General features: G+C 34.9%; 1 protein-coding gene across 1 annotated transcript; it reads left to right on the top strand.

Annotated features, from left to right (window-relative positions):
* The first annotated feature begins 15,528 nt into the window (after positions 1 to 15,528).
* emc (Basic helix-loop-helix domain-containing extra-macrochaetae) lies at positions 15,529 to 17,172 on the top strand. Its single transcript, XM_014247473.3, has one exon. It carries the CDS (start codon positions 16,076 to 16,078, stop codon positions 16,775 to 16,777), a length of 702 nt encoding a protein of 233 aa, XP_014102948.2. The 5' UTR covers positions 15,529 to 16,075; the 3' UTR covers positions 16,778 to 17,172.
* The last annotated feature ends 1,633 nt before the right edge of the window (positions 17,173 to 18,805 follow it).

Below are 18,805 nucleotides of genomic sequence, written 5' to 3'. Positions count from 1 at the left end.
CACAATGCAAGGACATATGCGCGCACAAACAACACCTAGCTGTTGTTGGTATGTTTGTATGTCAGTCAGTTTGCCGCTCACACGTGTGCAGGCGCGAGTGCGTACTCGATTAGCAGCCGGCTATCGCAGCAACAGACAACAAACGGTGAGCATGAAAGTCAACAGCGGCTAAAGCACTTCAACGAAGTGTTGGTAAAATGCGCACACACACATATGTATATATATATATATATATATATATGTATGTATATATTCACATCTGAATTGTGTTGCAAGGCGCTTGACTTTTGTTTTTGAAATGTTTCGCTCTCACGCGCGGGCGTAATTGCAGCGGCATGAAGCCATTGACTGCCAAAACCAACAAATTGTTTTGTATTGCGTCTGCGCCGCAGCTGCCGCTCGCTTAACTGCTCTGCAAATTGCATATTTGTTTCTTCGTTGTTTTTGGTTGTTTTCACTTATTCCCCTTCGCAGGCACATGTGTTTGTGGCATGCAACGCGGTGGCAACACGGCGTATGCGCGGCATGTGTCGCTCAATTGTGCGCGCATCGTGTGAAGGAGCGTCGGCGTAAGTATCCCCGTCACATGTTTGAAATTTAAATAGTCACTCGATATTGAGGAGTACAGTGATACCGAATAATTTTAACCATAATTGGAGAGATATACATGCGTACTCGTATGTATGGGATATATTTATGCTTGCCTTTCTATCATACTCAAACCATGCTGGTTGGGTCTAAGATATTTTTGTTGATCTTAAAAAATATTTCACCGTTCCCACCACTTGTTTTGTGATTATTGCCGTTGTTATATCTATAAATAAATTTATTGTCTTCAATGGTCATACCATAACCTAAATTAATTTTTTTCATATCGAAAGCACTTAATGAGGAATGGTTATTCTGGTCGGCTGTCACGCCATACATAGACCTAATTACTAAGTGTCAGATGGAGCTCCAGGTTAATTTTAAAATGAATGCTTTTTGCAAACTTTAAGAGCCGAACTTGATATCTAATTTTGATACATCATCTACTCTCATGAACTATGAAGCTCCTAGATATTTAAAACGATAAAACCGCACAGAGGCATGGCAGGTGCTCCAGCGTCTCTCTTATGCTTTCTTCCCTACACTTTCTGCATGTATCGTCGTTACTAATGCCCATCCGCCTCGCATGTGATACCGGTAGGATGTGACTTGGCATTAGTCCAACAATCGTTCAGCAGTCCTTTCGAGACCGTGGGAGTAAAAATCATGCGCGTTTTTCTTCCGAGTTCTTGCACATGATCAGCGATACTGTTTTTTTTCATGATAGAAGGTTTGCGATTAGCTTTCAAATCAGAGCAAATTTATAGAGCTATTTATTACCACTAGGGTCTATAATTTCCAAAATATTGCATATTGGTCTTTTTTTTTAAGATTCCAGGTGGGCTGCTTGATTTTTATTGTTCTAATTAGGTATTATATACTATTCCTTTAGTAAGCTGAGGGCGACTAAGGAAAACAAAACTTCCAGCAACGTCCAGCTCCTGTGCGACTGCGATATCCTTCTGGCCTAAACTGGAACGTAGGAGATCTACTGAACTTGTTGCCCTTAGCAAAGTTTATCTTGCCGCAATCGTAAAAGTTCTTACGGGATATTATTCAATAGATATTCATGCGATAAGGCTAAAACTCTTGTCGGAAGTAAGTTGTCAAAGTTGTATGGAGGAGTGTGAGTTAGATATATGCAGGCACTTGTTTCTTCATTGTCCAGCCTTTGCAAGACTGTGGTTGAAACATTTCTGCAGCCTTAGCTTCCGCGAACCAAGAGGCATAGTCGAAACCGCCTTTGTATTTATGATCAATTTTTTAGAAGGTCTAGGCATCACAATTGACTGGCGTTATAAGCTGTACAACTGAGATCCCTATTAGAATCGACCATTTACCCTAACTTAAACTAACTGTTTCCAGCATCTGCTGATTCACTGTTTTCACCGTAAAAATGCACAAAGACGCCAAAGTATGAGAAGCAAATTTTAAATCGATTTGTCGTACTTGTAGTTGATGAGAAGGCTAAAAGTTGAGTTGTCTAATTTTACTACCTTTGAAGATAAGGCAAAGTTTGTTGTGTTAGGTGTCGGGTCTTAGTGGTGCGTTAAGGAAAATATATCTAATATCACACAGAACCTCGAAAATATATTTCAGAGAATCACATTTCTAAGACATTTTTGATTTTCCTATACTCGCTTAATAGCATAAGTTTAGAAACTAGTTGTCAAAAACCGCAAATGTTGCTATTTTTGAATATTCCCCTACAAATGTCCACAACATTTTTTTTTACATAATTTATTTCCCAACCTGGTGATTTCTAACACAAAAAATTTGAATTTTAAACAACATATGTAACCGACCACACTTTTGTGCCACATCGCCAACATACGTGCATCTATAACTTGAAAGACTTTCCACAGCTGTTGGAAACACTCGTTTCATCAGGAGCACCACAAGCAGTGACGCTGCCATCAACACGTCTGTTGTTGCAGTCTTTTGTTTTACTATTGACCAATTACCGTTGCAGGCACACAAGCGCATATATACATACATACATACATATGTGGCATGCATTCATTCATTCATATCCACTCACAATTGCAGCAGTTGTTCTAGTTGTTGTGCCTTTGTTGTTGTTATTGGCTGTTTGGTTGTGAAGAGGGCTTGAAGTGTGTTGGGAAAAATTGCGTGTTGAAGTGTGTGTTGGAAATAAAATGTGCTTGAAACGCCATATATGTGCATATGTATTCATACATTTTGTTTGTCATTGATGATTTGTGCAACATTTGTTCAACACATTTTCAATATCCGCCAAACCAAACAAACATTTGCGCGCATTTCGCTCAATTAGTAGCAGCTAACAAGCGTAAATTTGTCTCATCGATGGTTGGGTTGTTACACAAGGAAGCTTGTTTGCCACATGTGGCATGTGGTTGCGTTTAATGCGCGTATGCATGTGCCACATATTGATTGAGTATGCCACTTGAGAGTCTATTGCATGGCCCACATATGCGCCGGTATCGCTAGTTTGCATGTGTGTGTGTGTAAGTATACTATATATGGCTTCTGAAGTTATTGGTTCGATACTGCGTCCAGATGAGCGTTCAAGTTGCACTTTCCGGTCACACCTAGCCGCCTTACATTACTATGGGTTGTGCAACTCAAGGTATATCTGTATAATATCTAATCAAATTTGACCCGGACTAACAAAAAAAAAATACATTTTCACGTATTTTAGAGCTATTGTTTATTATCGCCTTCAAAATGGGCTCTTGAGACAATACAAGCATGCCAGTTAGGTTGTGCAAATTTAAGAGGTCGATCCTAGCAGAGATCTCACTTGTACAGCTTAGAACGTCGGTCCGTTGTGGTGCCAAAAACTCCTATATAATAAATCATGAGATCCACACAAATCGCCAAAGCGCTTGCAGCCTATGACAAATTTGTTGAGACGGCTAATGTCAGTTTCCGCTTTGTTTTATGATTCGCCGAAGGTATGACAGCCGAGCTGTTTCAACCACAGTCTTGTAAAGGCTGTATGATGGAGAAGAAAGCGTCTAGATGTTTCTAAGTCACCCTGCGCCATACAACTTTGACAACTTGCATCCGACAAGATTTTTACCGCATGCCCAAGAAGAACCCCTTCCATTACGTAGATGAATGCAGGATTCTCAGCTAAACAGAGGTGGATATACGAGTCACATAAGGCAAGTTTCAGTTTATATTGATCAGTCCGGGTCAAATTTGATCAGATGATAGTGTATGTACATATACATATGTACATCCATATAGTTTTGTATTTTTAAGTCAGCATAACTGCTCTTTGCCACTTTTGGCGCCAGATTGTCGCCGCAAAAAATATCGAACAATTAGTTACGAACGCGGCCAAAGCTGAGACAAAGCGAATTCCGCGAAATTGGTCAATACTAAATTTTAATACCTATTGCTTTGGCCCTTAAGGTGCATAACAGTTAGCCACTTAGTGAATGCTCGGCTGTGGCAGCTTGTTCAGACGTTGCTTCACGCTCTATTATCTCCCCGACGTACACTCATACATACATACGTACAAGTATGTACCAGCACTTAGGCATGTCTAGACACTGCTAATGAAGTTTTAAATGGCTTAGACCGTGGTAAGTCGCGCTTAAAATGCAACAATGCCACAAGAATACAGCAAACAAACAAAAATAGACACACACACACACACTTAGATAAGAAATCCTTTTCGAAATTCTTTATGAAAATCCATAGTTTTCGCAAGGTCAACATAGAAGCTGACACTGTCAGCCGGATGATTTTCTAAAGCGCCAACAACAATGCCAACAACTTCATGCCTTTGCATTCGTAAAGTAGTCATCGGCCGCCACTGCTGCTGCTTTGGACAATAAGCCGTTATGCCGACGCATCGATCAGCGGGCGAACCATTCAGCCTGCAGCTTGTCAAGAATTGATCAAAAAAAGTGTGTGTATGTATGTAAGCCGTTCGAGCCGATCGCTGAGTTCATTTCACCGATAATGCATGCTTAAGCGATATCCAGCTATGTGGCAGCAGCTGTTTGGATATCTTGTAGGAAAAAATCAAAAAATAAAAATTATATATTCTCTTGAGAGGCAGCGCCAAAAGAACACTCACTAAAATAACAAAATTCCTGTAAAGCAACAACACAAACTCGATTGTTGAATATGTACCTTAACGGAAATGTTGTTGTGGTGTTCTTTTGCCACTCGCTTAGAGACCAAATTCTTATTTTTTTTTCATGGTTGCTCAGGATTTCCTCTATCAGACTTGAAGATCATTTAGATGAAGATTTAACATAAATTTGTTTCGCAAACAATACAGTCTCAAGAAATCTCTGTCTAGTCTGTATGTAGCAGACCATTTTGATCATCTGTACCAAGTTCTTTCATATATAAAAGTTGGAGTCATATTAAAGGACTACCAGAAGATAAAAATAAATGGAAGATTCTCATTGTGGCCTTTTGCTGCCCCTCGCGAGCTCTACAAGGTCTTCTGCTATCTATGTTCTAAGCGATCGTAAGTTTCGCGAACAATTGAATTCCAACTACTTCGTCTCTGTTGCTAGCAACTGACGGAGATTTAAGAGCACTCCGTATCGCTTGAAATCCAATCGGCAAAACTTCCACTCCACAAAGAGTTAAATAGGTGGCCTTTCGGAAATATCCAGAGTTCCTGAAATACCGACGGAATCTTCCATGATATCGTATGGAATCTTATCAGAACTTATTGCTTCATCTTAAGAGTTGCAGACAAATATTTACACAGAAAATTTGGATTTAAAAGTTGTTTTATAGCACAGTATGAGGGCAAGTCATACTCTCGCTACTTCTGGAGCTTTGTGGATAGGCAACAAAACATTATATTCGAGATCCAATTGAATACCTCGAATCAGAGATTTCTTAAATAGAGAGAAGCGAGAGTCGATTTATACCTTCGATATTTAATTGCTATTAGGGATGTTTAACAAATATTTTGTTGACATATTTTTGACTATAGGTTAGGTTAAAAGGTCGCTCCTAACAGGCATCTCACTTGGACAGCTTAGTATGGCGGTCTGTTGTGGCACCTAAAAGTGCTATATAATTGATCACAAGATCGATAGCATAACACAAATTTGTGGAGACGGCTAATGGCAGTTTCGGCTATGTCTCCTGGTTCGCCGAAGGTAGTACTGTAGAGATGTTTCAACCTCAGTTTGGAAAAGGCTGGAGCATGGTGGAGAAAATATCTGAATGTTTTCACCTTACCCTATTTCGGACCATAAATTATTATATTTTTTAATACTTTTTTAGTTTCTTTTAGACATGATCATCTTATATCCATCATAAAAATCATCATCATCATCGATTTCATATGAGAATTATTATTGTTTTAATCTGCAGTTAAATTATCTCGAAAACATCTCCCTATTTTTTTAAAGACCTGGTCATGTTTTAGAAATGTTACTACAATAAAAAATTAGTCCAGTATTTTCTAAAGTATAAAGGTAAAGTAGTTTTTGTTTTTAGGTATTTCTGGAGGCAAAGAAGTTCTATAAAGACCAGCCTCGCTCCTTGTGTCAATTTTCTACTCAATTTCCTGCAGGCATGCCATTTAGCCTACTTATACGATTGGTCATTTTTCGTACCAAATCCGAGAAACACATAAACGAAATTCGTAGACACGCAACGGCGGTGTGAAAGTGCATGCTGCCTTTGTTGGCTTTTGTTAGACTCATTTGCCATTATATTTGGCATTGATAACTTAATTTGCAACGCCAGCAGCTGACATTTTCATACCTGTCGTCTCGTCACAGTCACAGATTTTAAGTGTTTCACTTGTCCTACACACACACACACACCTACAGGTACATTCGCTTCCGTATTTATGCCGTTGAAAGAGTCCGTTTCAGAAGTTATGGCTAAAATGTACAAACAATACAAAAGACGAAACACATGCAACATGCAACCGAAAAGAGCGACTGATTTATCGAACGTGGCAGGTGGTCTTCCTGCCTTGCATTGTTTTGCAACGAACTGTTAATTTATATTTTAGCGCAACCTTGGTAAGCCAACTTACTACATACCTTCGAACTATGTGTGTGTATGTGTATGTGTGCTACCTCAACACTTTGTTGCCTGCTTAATTTGGTTGTGTTGTGATCCATAGCGGTTAGCATTGTTAACGGTGGCAGTTGTTGCAACAACAACACCAAGTAATAATGATACGTATTAATAACAACAAAGCTCATAAATGTACAAACATCTTTATTTACCGTTTCGAACAGACTAAGTGCGAATTTTAGGATTATCTTAACAGAGTCGCCTGAGGGCGGAGACGGACGCATGCGCAGTTGGCTTCATTAAAGATAGGCTGGATTATGATTTTGTTGTTAAAAAATGCATTTACCGAGTTTCTGTTTAAAATAAGTAATTAAGCGCTTAAGCAGGAAGACAATTTTTTATGGTTATATAGTAATAATAGACTTTAGTTTTTAGCGTCTCAGAGCTGATGTTACATGGTCTTGGCTTTTAAAGCGTCTCTCCACCATATCTCTCGTTAGATCTTTTAATGTTTTTGGGTTCACCTTAGATGCTAGTGGACTGCAGATCTGTTGTCTTTTGGATGCCTTTTTTTAAATTTTTTTATTGGATTATTACTCTAAAAATTTATATACCTTAAACTCACATATACTTAATGCAAAAATTTCATAATTTTAATTAGAATCAATAAAACATTAATGTAGCTTCAAGAGTCGAAGCTTGTTCTCCGCTTTAATTATTGAAAATCAATTTAAAAATTAGGCCTTAGACATGGCAAGACTCAAGTATTAGTTTGTCGACAATAACTCAGACAAATGTGGTAAAACTGTAATAATCTTGTAACAACTGGACTTTAGGTTGGCCATTTTTGATTTAGTTAGATTTGAGTGGTTGGGAAGCTACACTTAAATATAGCGAAAGTGAGGTACCCACAGCTCTATTTTTGAGTTGGAGAAATATGAGTAATTATTTCAAAGAAGCAGAGGAAAACAAACAAATTATTGTATATATCATACATACATATGCATGTATATGTGCTTCTGCTATATTATTGAAAGAGTTACCCATCGGATCAAAATTGACTCGGACTGACAAGACAGCGTATGGTGTTTTTGCCGTTTCGACTCATCCATTCTCTTCAGGTATAACAAACCTTTCCAGTCAATATTTGACTAAAATCGTAGTAAAACTTTCTTGGCGAGTTTTTAATCATTGCTGTAGCATATCAGGAATAGTATTTGATAACCCGCAATTTCTCGGGAAATCGGGAATTAGCTTTTGCGTGAATTGCTCTTGAATAAGTATGTAGTAAGTTATATTAGCAACCAACACACGTTGTGTATGGGAGAGGAGTTTCTAATACATACATATATTTGATATATTTGCTGGTAAGGCTTATTTAATAATAGCTTCTATTTAGCGGTTTGAAATATGCGTAAATTCTACTATCTATCCAATACACAGCGCCAGAGCAACTGAGGTTGTTATTTTCATAAACTTAACTATCAAGACGAATGCTAGGGTTGCTAGAATTTCTTTTGTAACTTCTTTAAAGAACTGCTTTAAGTTAAATAAGATTTTATTATATATCGGACTACTACAAGTATATCATATAGGTGAAATACAAGCTGATCGTTCAAACTCACGTACTTGTATGTACGACTTTTTATTTAACGAGTAATCTTCATGAAATTTGCCACAGATTATTATGTAAGGCAAGGCTATAATTTTAAAACAAATGGTCAGATCGGACTACTATAGCATACTAGTATGTATACCATACATATGTATGTATGTATGCAGCTGCCATACAAACTGGGCAAACAAAATCGAGTTCTTGTATAGAAAACTTTTTTATTGTGAAACATTTTAAATTTTTCAAAATATGTTTGAACTCACTTTTGTCTCAGGAGATGCTGCCTCTCATACATTTCTACTTAAAGTGAAATTTTGTATTTTTTATAATAATATATACAAATATATATGTATATACTTATGTATATATGCATTTGTAAATAAAACTAACTTTGAAGCAAATTTTTGCCATTGTTGCACAGTGAAAAAGCAGCTTTTGTTCGCATTTCACATATCAGCAACATAGAATTACTTAATTTTACTGTTAACCGCAAATACTCGACACTTGTTCCATGAATAAACAATGCTCGTATAGTACCACATATACTCATTCACATGTGTGAATATGTATGCATGATATGTATATGCTTGTAGGTTATGTGTATGAAGAGAATACGTGAATTGTACAGTAATTTGAATAACGTGCTTCGAACTTGATGCCCTTCATTTGCTAGCCGCTGTTTGCGTCAAAAAAGTACAATGGATAAGCTTATAGTAACATACATAGGTGTAGAGAAGTAAATACACATGTTTGTATATATATATACAGATGTAAGTATGTATATTTATATATTGTTGTTTATGCGCTTTGCTTGGCTTTTGCCTCATCACTTGACACTTTTTTAGCACTTTTATATACGAAATTTTTTTTCCTGCTTTTGCAAGTGTTACTGTTGTTGTTGCTTGTATCAACTAGTACCTGTTGAGCCTTTGTTGGCTGTTGGTGTCGATTTTATGAACTTTAATTTTTTTTCGAAAGAATTCGCAGTGATATGCACTATTAACACGCTGCCCTTCTGCTGTATGCCTTTACCTTTACTTGTGTGCATGTGTGTGTGTGTGTGTTTGAGTGCAAATTGTGCTCTTCGCCGTTGCGCATGCTTCGTTGACATGCGAATCCGAAGTTATTTGCATATTTCGACAAGAAAATTTCCAATGTTTTGTCAGCGTGTCGGCTCATTTTAACGGTGTTTCGCTTAAAAAATGTTGTAATTGAAAGCGACTGATGTTGTTGTTGCAATTGCATGCTTTGTGTTAAAAGTAATTTTTTTTTGTCGAATAACTGTACATAGTATATTTCGTATTGCAGTTCAAAAATCACACACTCAGCAGCAAACACACACATACATCTTCGCTCATATGCTTTTTATACGAAAGCACCTTCGGTTGTTGTCGCTGTTGTTGTGCGTTCGCAGGTGAGCCGCCTCAAAGGCAGACCGATAGGATGTGGCTTTTTAAGTGGTTCCATTTTGGTTTGCAGCGTTTTTTGTTTGATTTTTTTTTAGCTTTTTAAGTCTGCTTAGTTTTTTTTATTGTTTGGGATTTGTTGTTGTTGTTGTTGTGGTTCGCTTTTTGGCATTTTAGTGTTCTTTCTTTGGTGAGAATTTTTACGGCTGAAATTGTTGATGTTTACACAAATTTCTTACACTAAATCGTACAAACAAACACATATATATATATATACATGCATGCAAGCAAACATAACTATGCATATATGTATGTCTGTAGATGTGTAGAAATGTGTGCATATGCTTTTTAGCTGCGTTGCTGGGAATTTTCAATAACGACTGCATATTTGTTTTGAAATTAAATGAAGTGGCAGCTCAACTGACAGTTTGATGTTCACCTGGATTCTATCATCGCCAGCGATGATATATAGATATTCTGTGGTGTTACGAAATCATTTCACTATGCGCCAATGTTGAGTGAGTACTATGCTTACATATGTACATAAGTAAGCATTTAGTATATAAATTGTTCATATAAATATGTATTTGTGGCCATATAAGTTTGTAAATATGTATATGGCCTATATTACATGTATGTATGTATAAGTATTTAAAAAATACATTTTAACAGTTTAAAAACTTATATACTCATATTTTTTTATAAATAATAATTTTAAAATTAACACATTGTTTTCTAAAAAAAAAATTTTACAATTAAAAAAAATTTACAATTAAAAAAATTTTTTTTTTTATTTTTAATTTACAATTAAAAAAATTTTTTTTTATATTAAAATTTTTTTTAACGAAAATTTTTGAACACTTTTTGAGTTCCCGACCAAAAAAAATTCGAGACTTGTTTTACGTTTTGTCTTAAATCCTAAAACCGGAATCTTTAGAGTATATAAATATACCATATAGAATAACAAATATGTATGTCCAGATTTTTATTAGAAATCGATATATAACAGTTAATATAAAATGCTCGAAGAAAAATACGGCTTATCATTACTAATTTTCTCATGCATCACCTACTTCTGTACTTAAATACATAAAGTGCAAATTCTGGAAATAAAAAAAATCTATTTGTTTTTTGTTCAATAACTATTTTAGAACATGTCTACAAGAGCATTTTTCTAATTTCAAATTATTTTCAAAGATATAGGTCTTTTGTTGACCCGGCATCCAAACTGGTACTTCAAACGCGTTTTTCTCGAAACTTTTTCAAAACAATACCCAAACCTCTATCGATACCGATTTACCTGAAATTTTTAGAGGAACTGAATCTCGAACTTCGGTTTGACTTTATACCGCTTATATCGGTCAATATATAAGATATCTTAGTAAAATAAAGTGAACGTATAATATTGGTTATACTATAGTTTAATGTCGAAAATGTGTGAAATCGATCCGCGAGTAACTACCATATACTATATATACTATATATGTATAATGAGTTACGTTAGTCTAGCAAACTATATACCGAATATTTCGATCAATGTGTGAGTTATATTCTTAAAATTGGGTGGAAGCATGTTCCCGACTATACATAAGTTATGTATGTCAAAAGTTAATGCAATCAGTGCAGACCTTCTCCCAGCCCAAATACACCCAATGCAAAGATTTTCGGCTTTCTAGCTAACTTTAAGCCGCTTATGTTGGTCAATATATGTATGTACATATGTATGTTATATACATATGTGATACGAGTATTTCAAAGTTTTGATAAACCTAATCTGGTTTAACGTCAAATTTGAGTGAAATCGGTCTATACCTTGATCATAACCTCATATCGCTGATATAATGATTTTAAATTTTCTGGTTGAACTTTTCCTGTTATACCTATAATATTATATATATATATATATATATATATATACCTAAAATATTATTTAGTCGTTTGGTTTGAGTTTATATCGCATACATACTTATATCTCATTTGAGTTAATAGTCATTTGAGGCAATGTTGTAATGAAATGCAGTGAGTCTATGTCCATTAATTTAAATTACTGAGTGTAATCCATGGACGGTTTCATTGCATAATAAATATTGAATTCTTAGCAATATTTTTTATGTAAGCTGCATCGATTTATGTATTATACCCTAAAGCACAATATACCATATATTGTAATATTGTAATATATATGTATATATGGTATACATATTTGTTATTCAATAAAATATTTAACATTGTGATAAATAAAATGCCATTACTTTTTATTATAATTATCGAATTACTGCTTCATTTATAAATATTTGATAGAAAAGTCAAGCTCAGCAAAAATATTTTCCATTGCAAAACTCATTCATAATTGTATGCAGCCATTAAGAAACACAAAACAACAAATATGTATGCATGTATATAAAAATAAATTAAATAAATAAATCGGAGGCAAAAACGGCGGATATTTATTCAAAAGCTAAAAAGTGTCATATTCACAGAACAGCCAAGCAATTTATAAATATGAAAAAGCTAAATGACAATATTTACAAAAAAATAAATATAGTATATGTACATATATAATATACAAAAATCTACAGACATACATATGTTTGTATGTATGTATGTATGTATGTAGGTACGTATGGACGTATGTACTATATAATGATAACCAAGAAAGCTGATTGTTAATTTTGTGTGATTGAAGGCACGCCTGTTTCTATATCTATACATTAACAAATCGAAAAAAAAATTTTATAATACTTTTTTATTTAAAGAAATGTCTAGAGACCTATAAATGACTACACTTCTATACAACATATGAATATATATAATAATAATATTTATTAAAATGAATACACATGCTTACATATACTTATTATAACCGATTATTTGTTCTAGAAACATAAAAAACCCCTCTATATTGAATGGATGTCATTTTGAAGTGCTGATGACATGCCTGACAAAGTCACAAAGCCAAAGCAGTACTCGGCAATTGGTCAGCGCTTTGATGAATTTAAAATGCCATTGTACAAACTCAACAAGGGAATCGAAAATAATGAACCAACATCAATGGATCTGTGTCTAAGCACAAAAAAGACTTGGAATTAGAAATGCTTGATAAACAGAAATTTCATTCATATAATCGAAATGTTAGATACAAATGTGAGGCAGCCGTTAGTGAGAGTGGGAGAGTGTGAGAGCAACTTTCGCATTTCCCCTTAATACATTGCAGAGTGCAGCAAACTAATTATTACGCTCAACAAATTAATTGTTTACTATGCATGAGCGCAGCGAGACCACAATTACATGCTCCCAAATAAATCATAAATATATTAATGCTGCTCTACAAAAGAAATGCGTCGCAAGACGGCAAGGAATCGCATGGCCGAAAAATCAAAGCCGACCAATCACAGCGCAGTTATCACCGCCAGAGTGCGGTAGTAGTTTGAGGAGAGTGAGTGCAAGTCAACAAAATACGATTTAAGTGAGAGCACGGAGTGGTATGAGAACGCGTTGAGCGTCAATTAATAACGGAGCATTTTTTGGCAGCAAAATACACTAACAACTTTTAAATGAGCGCATTGTAGACTTGATGGCAGTTTGGAGACTACTCATAATGATACGGCTATGCAACTAAAGTGGAGGGATACGTTTACATTGCATTTATTTGGTGAAGGGGTAGTAGTTATGCTGCTAATAATAGTAGCTTGAGATTTCAGAAATGTAGTATGGAAGGAGTAGCTCCTTAATGAGTTGTAGAGATTTGTGCTAAACAGTAGACAATGTTCGGAGGATTGTTAGCGTTTTTAATGAGAGGTAGATTGTAGACTTAATCGAGGGGTAAGCTGTTAGAGTACTTGCTTAAGGCATATAAAATTAATTTGAAACAAACGAAATATGGATTTTTAGACTAAACTGTGGACCATAACTGTAGTTATAAGTGTTTTAATTGAAATTTTGTAAAACATTTTTTATATCAATTTAATACCAGAGAGTGTTAATGCTGACACATAATTTGACAATCTCTTATATAGAAAAGGACTAATGCATTGCAATTAACAGAGACTATTAAAATGTTTGTTAATTTATGAAACGAAGACTTCTTGGTTGATTGTAGATATTTTCTGGCCTATTTTAAACAGTATTAGATTTCATAACCAACATTTTTTACCTATACATAGAAGAATCATCTCTGATTTGATAATATTCAAAACACAACTGTTATGCTGTAGAGATTTTAACAGAGTGTTAAAGGAGTAGCTTACTATGTAGAGTATGGCTTGTAGACTTACTTCTTTAAATTATAAAGGTAGTTATCAATTAGCCCACTAATATTCTACTTAGTGAAGGGGTAACATGTTGTAGTGTACTTCAAATGTTAAATCGTAATGTTAAACGATGTTACTGTTGTGTAGAGAATCCAACATTTTATACAAGAAGGAGAAATGTAGACATATTTAAAACGAATTTATTTCATAGCGATTTAATAGTTCGCTAATAACATACTTAATGGAGGGGTAAGGTGTTAAAGTTAGCATAAAATGTTAAGAAAAATTACTGTTATGGAATATTAGCGGAACTAGAGCAGGAGTAATTATAGGGGTTAACATATTTTATTAAGAATACCATTGAAGCACAAGTTGAAAGTACATTTGGAGAAGGAGTAAACGTTAAGAGGCATTAACATAACATTTGTTGATGTTAAACCTAAAAACAGTTAACAGAAGGGGTAGTTGGAAATTATTAGACTACTGTTATGACAATGCTGTATATATATAGGTATTTGAGTAAAATGTATAGCTGTAATGGACAGTTAAAGAAGGGGTAATATTAAGAAATATATTTAAGGTCTAAGAGTGTGTTGCAGGGCTGGGCTGTTAAGTACTTAGCAGAACGAGGATTGGCGCATCAAACGTATTCCACACACTTGGTGGGGTAAAAGTCTTTATAAGCGTTTATACTCAAATAATTTCTAAAAGTGCCTGAGACAAGTAAAAAAAATTTAGAAAACTGAAAATATCATAAAGCTTACAGGACCCCTCAATTTTATTTACTTCGAAAAAAATGTAATAAAGAAGAGAAAACTGACTTAAAACTCAGAATATCTGTAATAATTTATATAGCTTTAATAAAAATATATATACACTTAGTATAACACCTAAGCCAATTATTGAAGACACCTTCGAGTAAACTATCTAATTTAGAAACATAATAAGTGCTAAGAGTCTGTTTAAAGAGAGACATTATTTTAAAATAAATTAAAAATACTTAAAAATAAACATTTAATATAAATTTAGACCACTTTAAATATTATTTTCTTCAATGTTATTATTCTTAGACATGCATGTAGTCTTGCTTTTAACATTTTTGGATATTCTTTTGAGAATTCTTCATCCGTTGCATATGTAACTATCATTCTTCGACACTCTAAAACATTACATTACCCCAACAACTACATTCCCTACAAAATCGTGCTCTCCAAAATTCCAAGCGCCACTTCTTCAAGTATTTTTATTCCAGAAAAATGCTGTTCATTTAAGCCAGGCTTAAGCAGAACTACCGCTGTTAATCATACATTAACGCTTTAAGTTCATTTCCCCGCTTCACAACAGAAAATCTCTACAAACGCACTCAGCAACATTAACTGGTATCTACCAGACCGTCAAATGCAAGCGCTCCCTGCTGCAGAAGATGACGCGCTCAATGCAAGCACCACTGCAGCCATACAAAACCAACCATTGACCAACCGGCAACGGGTCTCCAATGGCGCTCTTTTGCTCACACGCCACTCTGCGCACATCTGCAATACACAGCTGGTACAGCGCTGAGCGTGGCGAGCGCATAGCTATCGCGAGCGCTGAGGCGCCTCACAAAAGGCGGAGTTTACAGCGCGGCGCGTATAAATAGCGGTGCTCAGAGCGTGAATAGCACATAACGAGTGTGTTACTCAAAGTGTACAATAATAATTAGAAGTGCGCAAAGCAATTGACTGCAAATTAAAGAAAAAAAAAATTTGAAAAAACGCTAAGTCTGAATAAAAGAAAAAGCAAATCTCAGCGCCACGTAGAAAAAAATTGCAAAATTTCCAGTGTGTGTTTGTGCCAATTGAACGCGCCACGTCTACACGGATTACGGGCGAACAACAAGCAAACGTACACGTTACAACAATTGAACTGGAAACAAAAAACAAAAACTAAACAAGTGATTTCGAAATCAGAATTGAAAAAACTGAAAGTGAACATTTGTGAAAAATTTGAATCTATCAAGATTACTGTGTGGATCTATAAAGCATCTACGTGAGAAACGCTGAAATCCCCTCAAAAAAAAAGAAAACAAATACCCAAAACATTTCTGTAAATCAGAAATTTCGCCAAAAGAAATTCATTCATCACAACCTCGCACACGGCCGCCAACGACGACCGTCGCACAACCAACCGCCAAAATTCTACTCAAAGAACGTAAAGCAGTCATTTCAAAAATGAAATCCCTCACCGCCGTCTGTCAAACAGGTGCGTCCATGCCGCCCATGAATCCGAATGGACGCATCGCACGGCATGCGCCACAACGCGGCGACGGCGAAAATGCCGAAATGAAAATGTACCTCTCCAAACTGAAGGATCTCGTGCCGTTTATGCCGAAAAATCGCAAACTCTCTAAGCTGGAAATCATACAGCACGTCATCGACTATATTTGCGATCTGCAAACCGAGCTGGAGGCACATCCCGAGATTGCCAATTTCGATGCGGCCAGCGCGCTAAATATGTCCGATGATTCGGCAAACAATACGAGCATGAATAGTGAAGAGAATGAACAGCGTTTGGCTGAACGCCTATCAGGCGCTGATAGCAGTTATAGCAGCATCTTAATGCAACAGCAACAAATAAATAGCGCGCTAAACTCCGCCACATCTAGTCCTGCCTTGAGACAGCCGTTGGCTGATCGTCAAGCACCGAACACCATCCTGCCCGGCACAAATATGACAGCTGCTGCTGCACATACCACAATGGCGTTGCATATGCAACAACAACTGCAGCTGCAACAGCAACAGTGGGAGGCACAGATGCTGCAGCAGCAGCAACAACAGCAAGCGCAGCAGCAACAACAACAAACACAGCAGCAGCAAGCGCAACAGCAACAACAACACCAACAATTGCCCAGCGGCGAAACGGTGAGTTGTTGATTTGGCGTGCCGCAGAAGAAGAAGAATGTTAATATTTAAGCGTAGTCTATAGGTTGTATAGCACACACACACACACACATACACACCTGTGTGTGTGTTTCCTGTTTTCGTTAGTTTTGCGGAAATATTGTTTTGAAAAATGTGTGAAAATTTGTAATTTATTTAGTTAAGCAGCTGTATCCTATATTTTAAGCAGAAAACGTAATGTAAAGCATGTAAAAATGAATATATACACATATACATTGATATATATATGAATATGTGTAGAAAAAAATTTAAAAAAACTAATAATCGTATGAATTGTATAAAATTTTTGTTGTTAAAGACTGTTATAGACATTTAAGTTGGTCGAATAAAATGAAGAAAAAATTGACTATTAATTTGAAAAACAAAAATCACATTTTTTCTTTTCACAAAAAAAACTTATCTAGCGTCAGGGTAATTAGTTTGTAGGGCAAGTTGTTGGCTCAAGCGCAATTGAAGATCTATTGTTGAGTGTTTTGAAGACAAGTATGAAGTTAAGCATTACTTAGAAAGAATGGTGAGGAAGTGTTTTTGGAGGCAAGCAGGCTTGTGAAAAATCGCTTCAAATTCAAGTTTTGAATCAAAACAATGTGTGCTAGTTGCAATCTTATAGAGAGTAGAGTTGATATTTCCATAGAAATAAAAGGTAGGCAGCAAAAATGATTGAACTTATCTTTGCGGCTTACCCAAAAACTTTTCAAAACTATTATGTGCTTTCAAAATTATTAAGTGTTGTTTAAATGCCGATACAATGCTTGTTGGCGCTAAGCGGCGTCAAAAGTTTTTTTTTTACTTTTCAAAAATATGCAAAACTAGAAATTATTATGTTATGTTTATTTGTCTGTAAAACTCTTGTTAAATTTTAAGTTGCGTGTAACTTTTTTTTACAAAACTGTTTTTTTTACTATTTCTTTAATTTTCAAAATCCTCGAAAACTTGAAATTATAATGTTTTTTAATTGCCGACAAAAACTCTTAAGTGGCATGTAATTTTTGTTTAAAAATTATTTATTTTCTTTTGTCACTTAATTTTTAAATAATATATAGAGAGAAAAATAATAATTTTCCACAGGCATAAATTAATATTTTCAAATAATACAGTAACGAAATTTAGAATTTTTGAAGTAAATTAATATATAATAATTCAGAAAATTTTTTATTTTTCACATGTAAACTATTTTAGTGGCATTTAACTTATTTTTGGACTCAATTTTTAAACTATGATTCATAAATGTAGTAAAAAAATTAATTAAACAGCAGTGAAGAGGTCAAAAAAATAGAAAAACGCAAAAAAAATTTTTTTATAAAATACTAAGAAATACCACGTTAAAGAAAAGGTCTAAAAAATAATCGATATTCAAAATTTATTATTTAAAATATCATTTTAAATATATATAATTTTTTGTTTCTTTCACCATATTTTCTCACAACTAATATAGTTAACGAGTTAAAACCTCAAAAAGCTAATTTACTTGAAAACCAAAATGTCTCGGAAGCACAGAAAGTTGTATTTAAGTATATAATTTTTCATATTTTATAGCAGGGCTGAATACCGACTTTGAACGGAACCGATTTTCGAACCGTACTGCTTCCATTTACGGTCATTAAAACGAACTACGAACCAAACCGCTTTTATTTTAAAATGCCAAAACCGAACCGGAAACGACTCAAAAAAAATTTTTCGGTTCGGTTCGGTTCAAAATGAAAATCGCTACTAAACATTTTTAAGTTTAATAATACATGACGTGCTTAAAAATGCAACCCTTATGATAAGCTGCCACAAGCTGCTTGAACGCAACGCCATGAGATGTCATTTTTTACTGTAACTTAAAATAATATTAAAATAATCGCATTTGTGTTCCTTGAGAGTTGACATACTTTTAAAGTGATTATATATTTGCAAATATTTTTGAAATGAGTGTGAATCCAGTACACAAAAGCTTTTATTTTGACAAAAATTATTATACAAGTGAGTAAATAAAACATTGCAAATTTAAAATGAAAG

The sequence above is a fragment of the Bactrocera oleae genome, chromosome 6 (genome assembly GCF_042242935.1).
Source record: "Bactrocera oleae isolate idBacOlea1 chromosome 6, idBacOlea1, whole genome shotgun sequence".
Classification (NCBI taxonomy): domain Eukaryota; kingdom Metazoa; phylum Arthropoda; class Insecta; order Diptera; family Tephritidae; genus Bactrocera; species Bactrocera oleae.
This window is presented reverse-complemented; position numbering and strand designations above follow the sequence as displayed.

Bases quoted from the DNA above. Each gene is read 5' to 3' on its own strand.
- emc (XM_014247473.3), top strand. From the start codon at position 16,076: ATGAAATCCCTCACCGCCGTCTGTCAAACAGGTGCGTCCATGCCGCCC.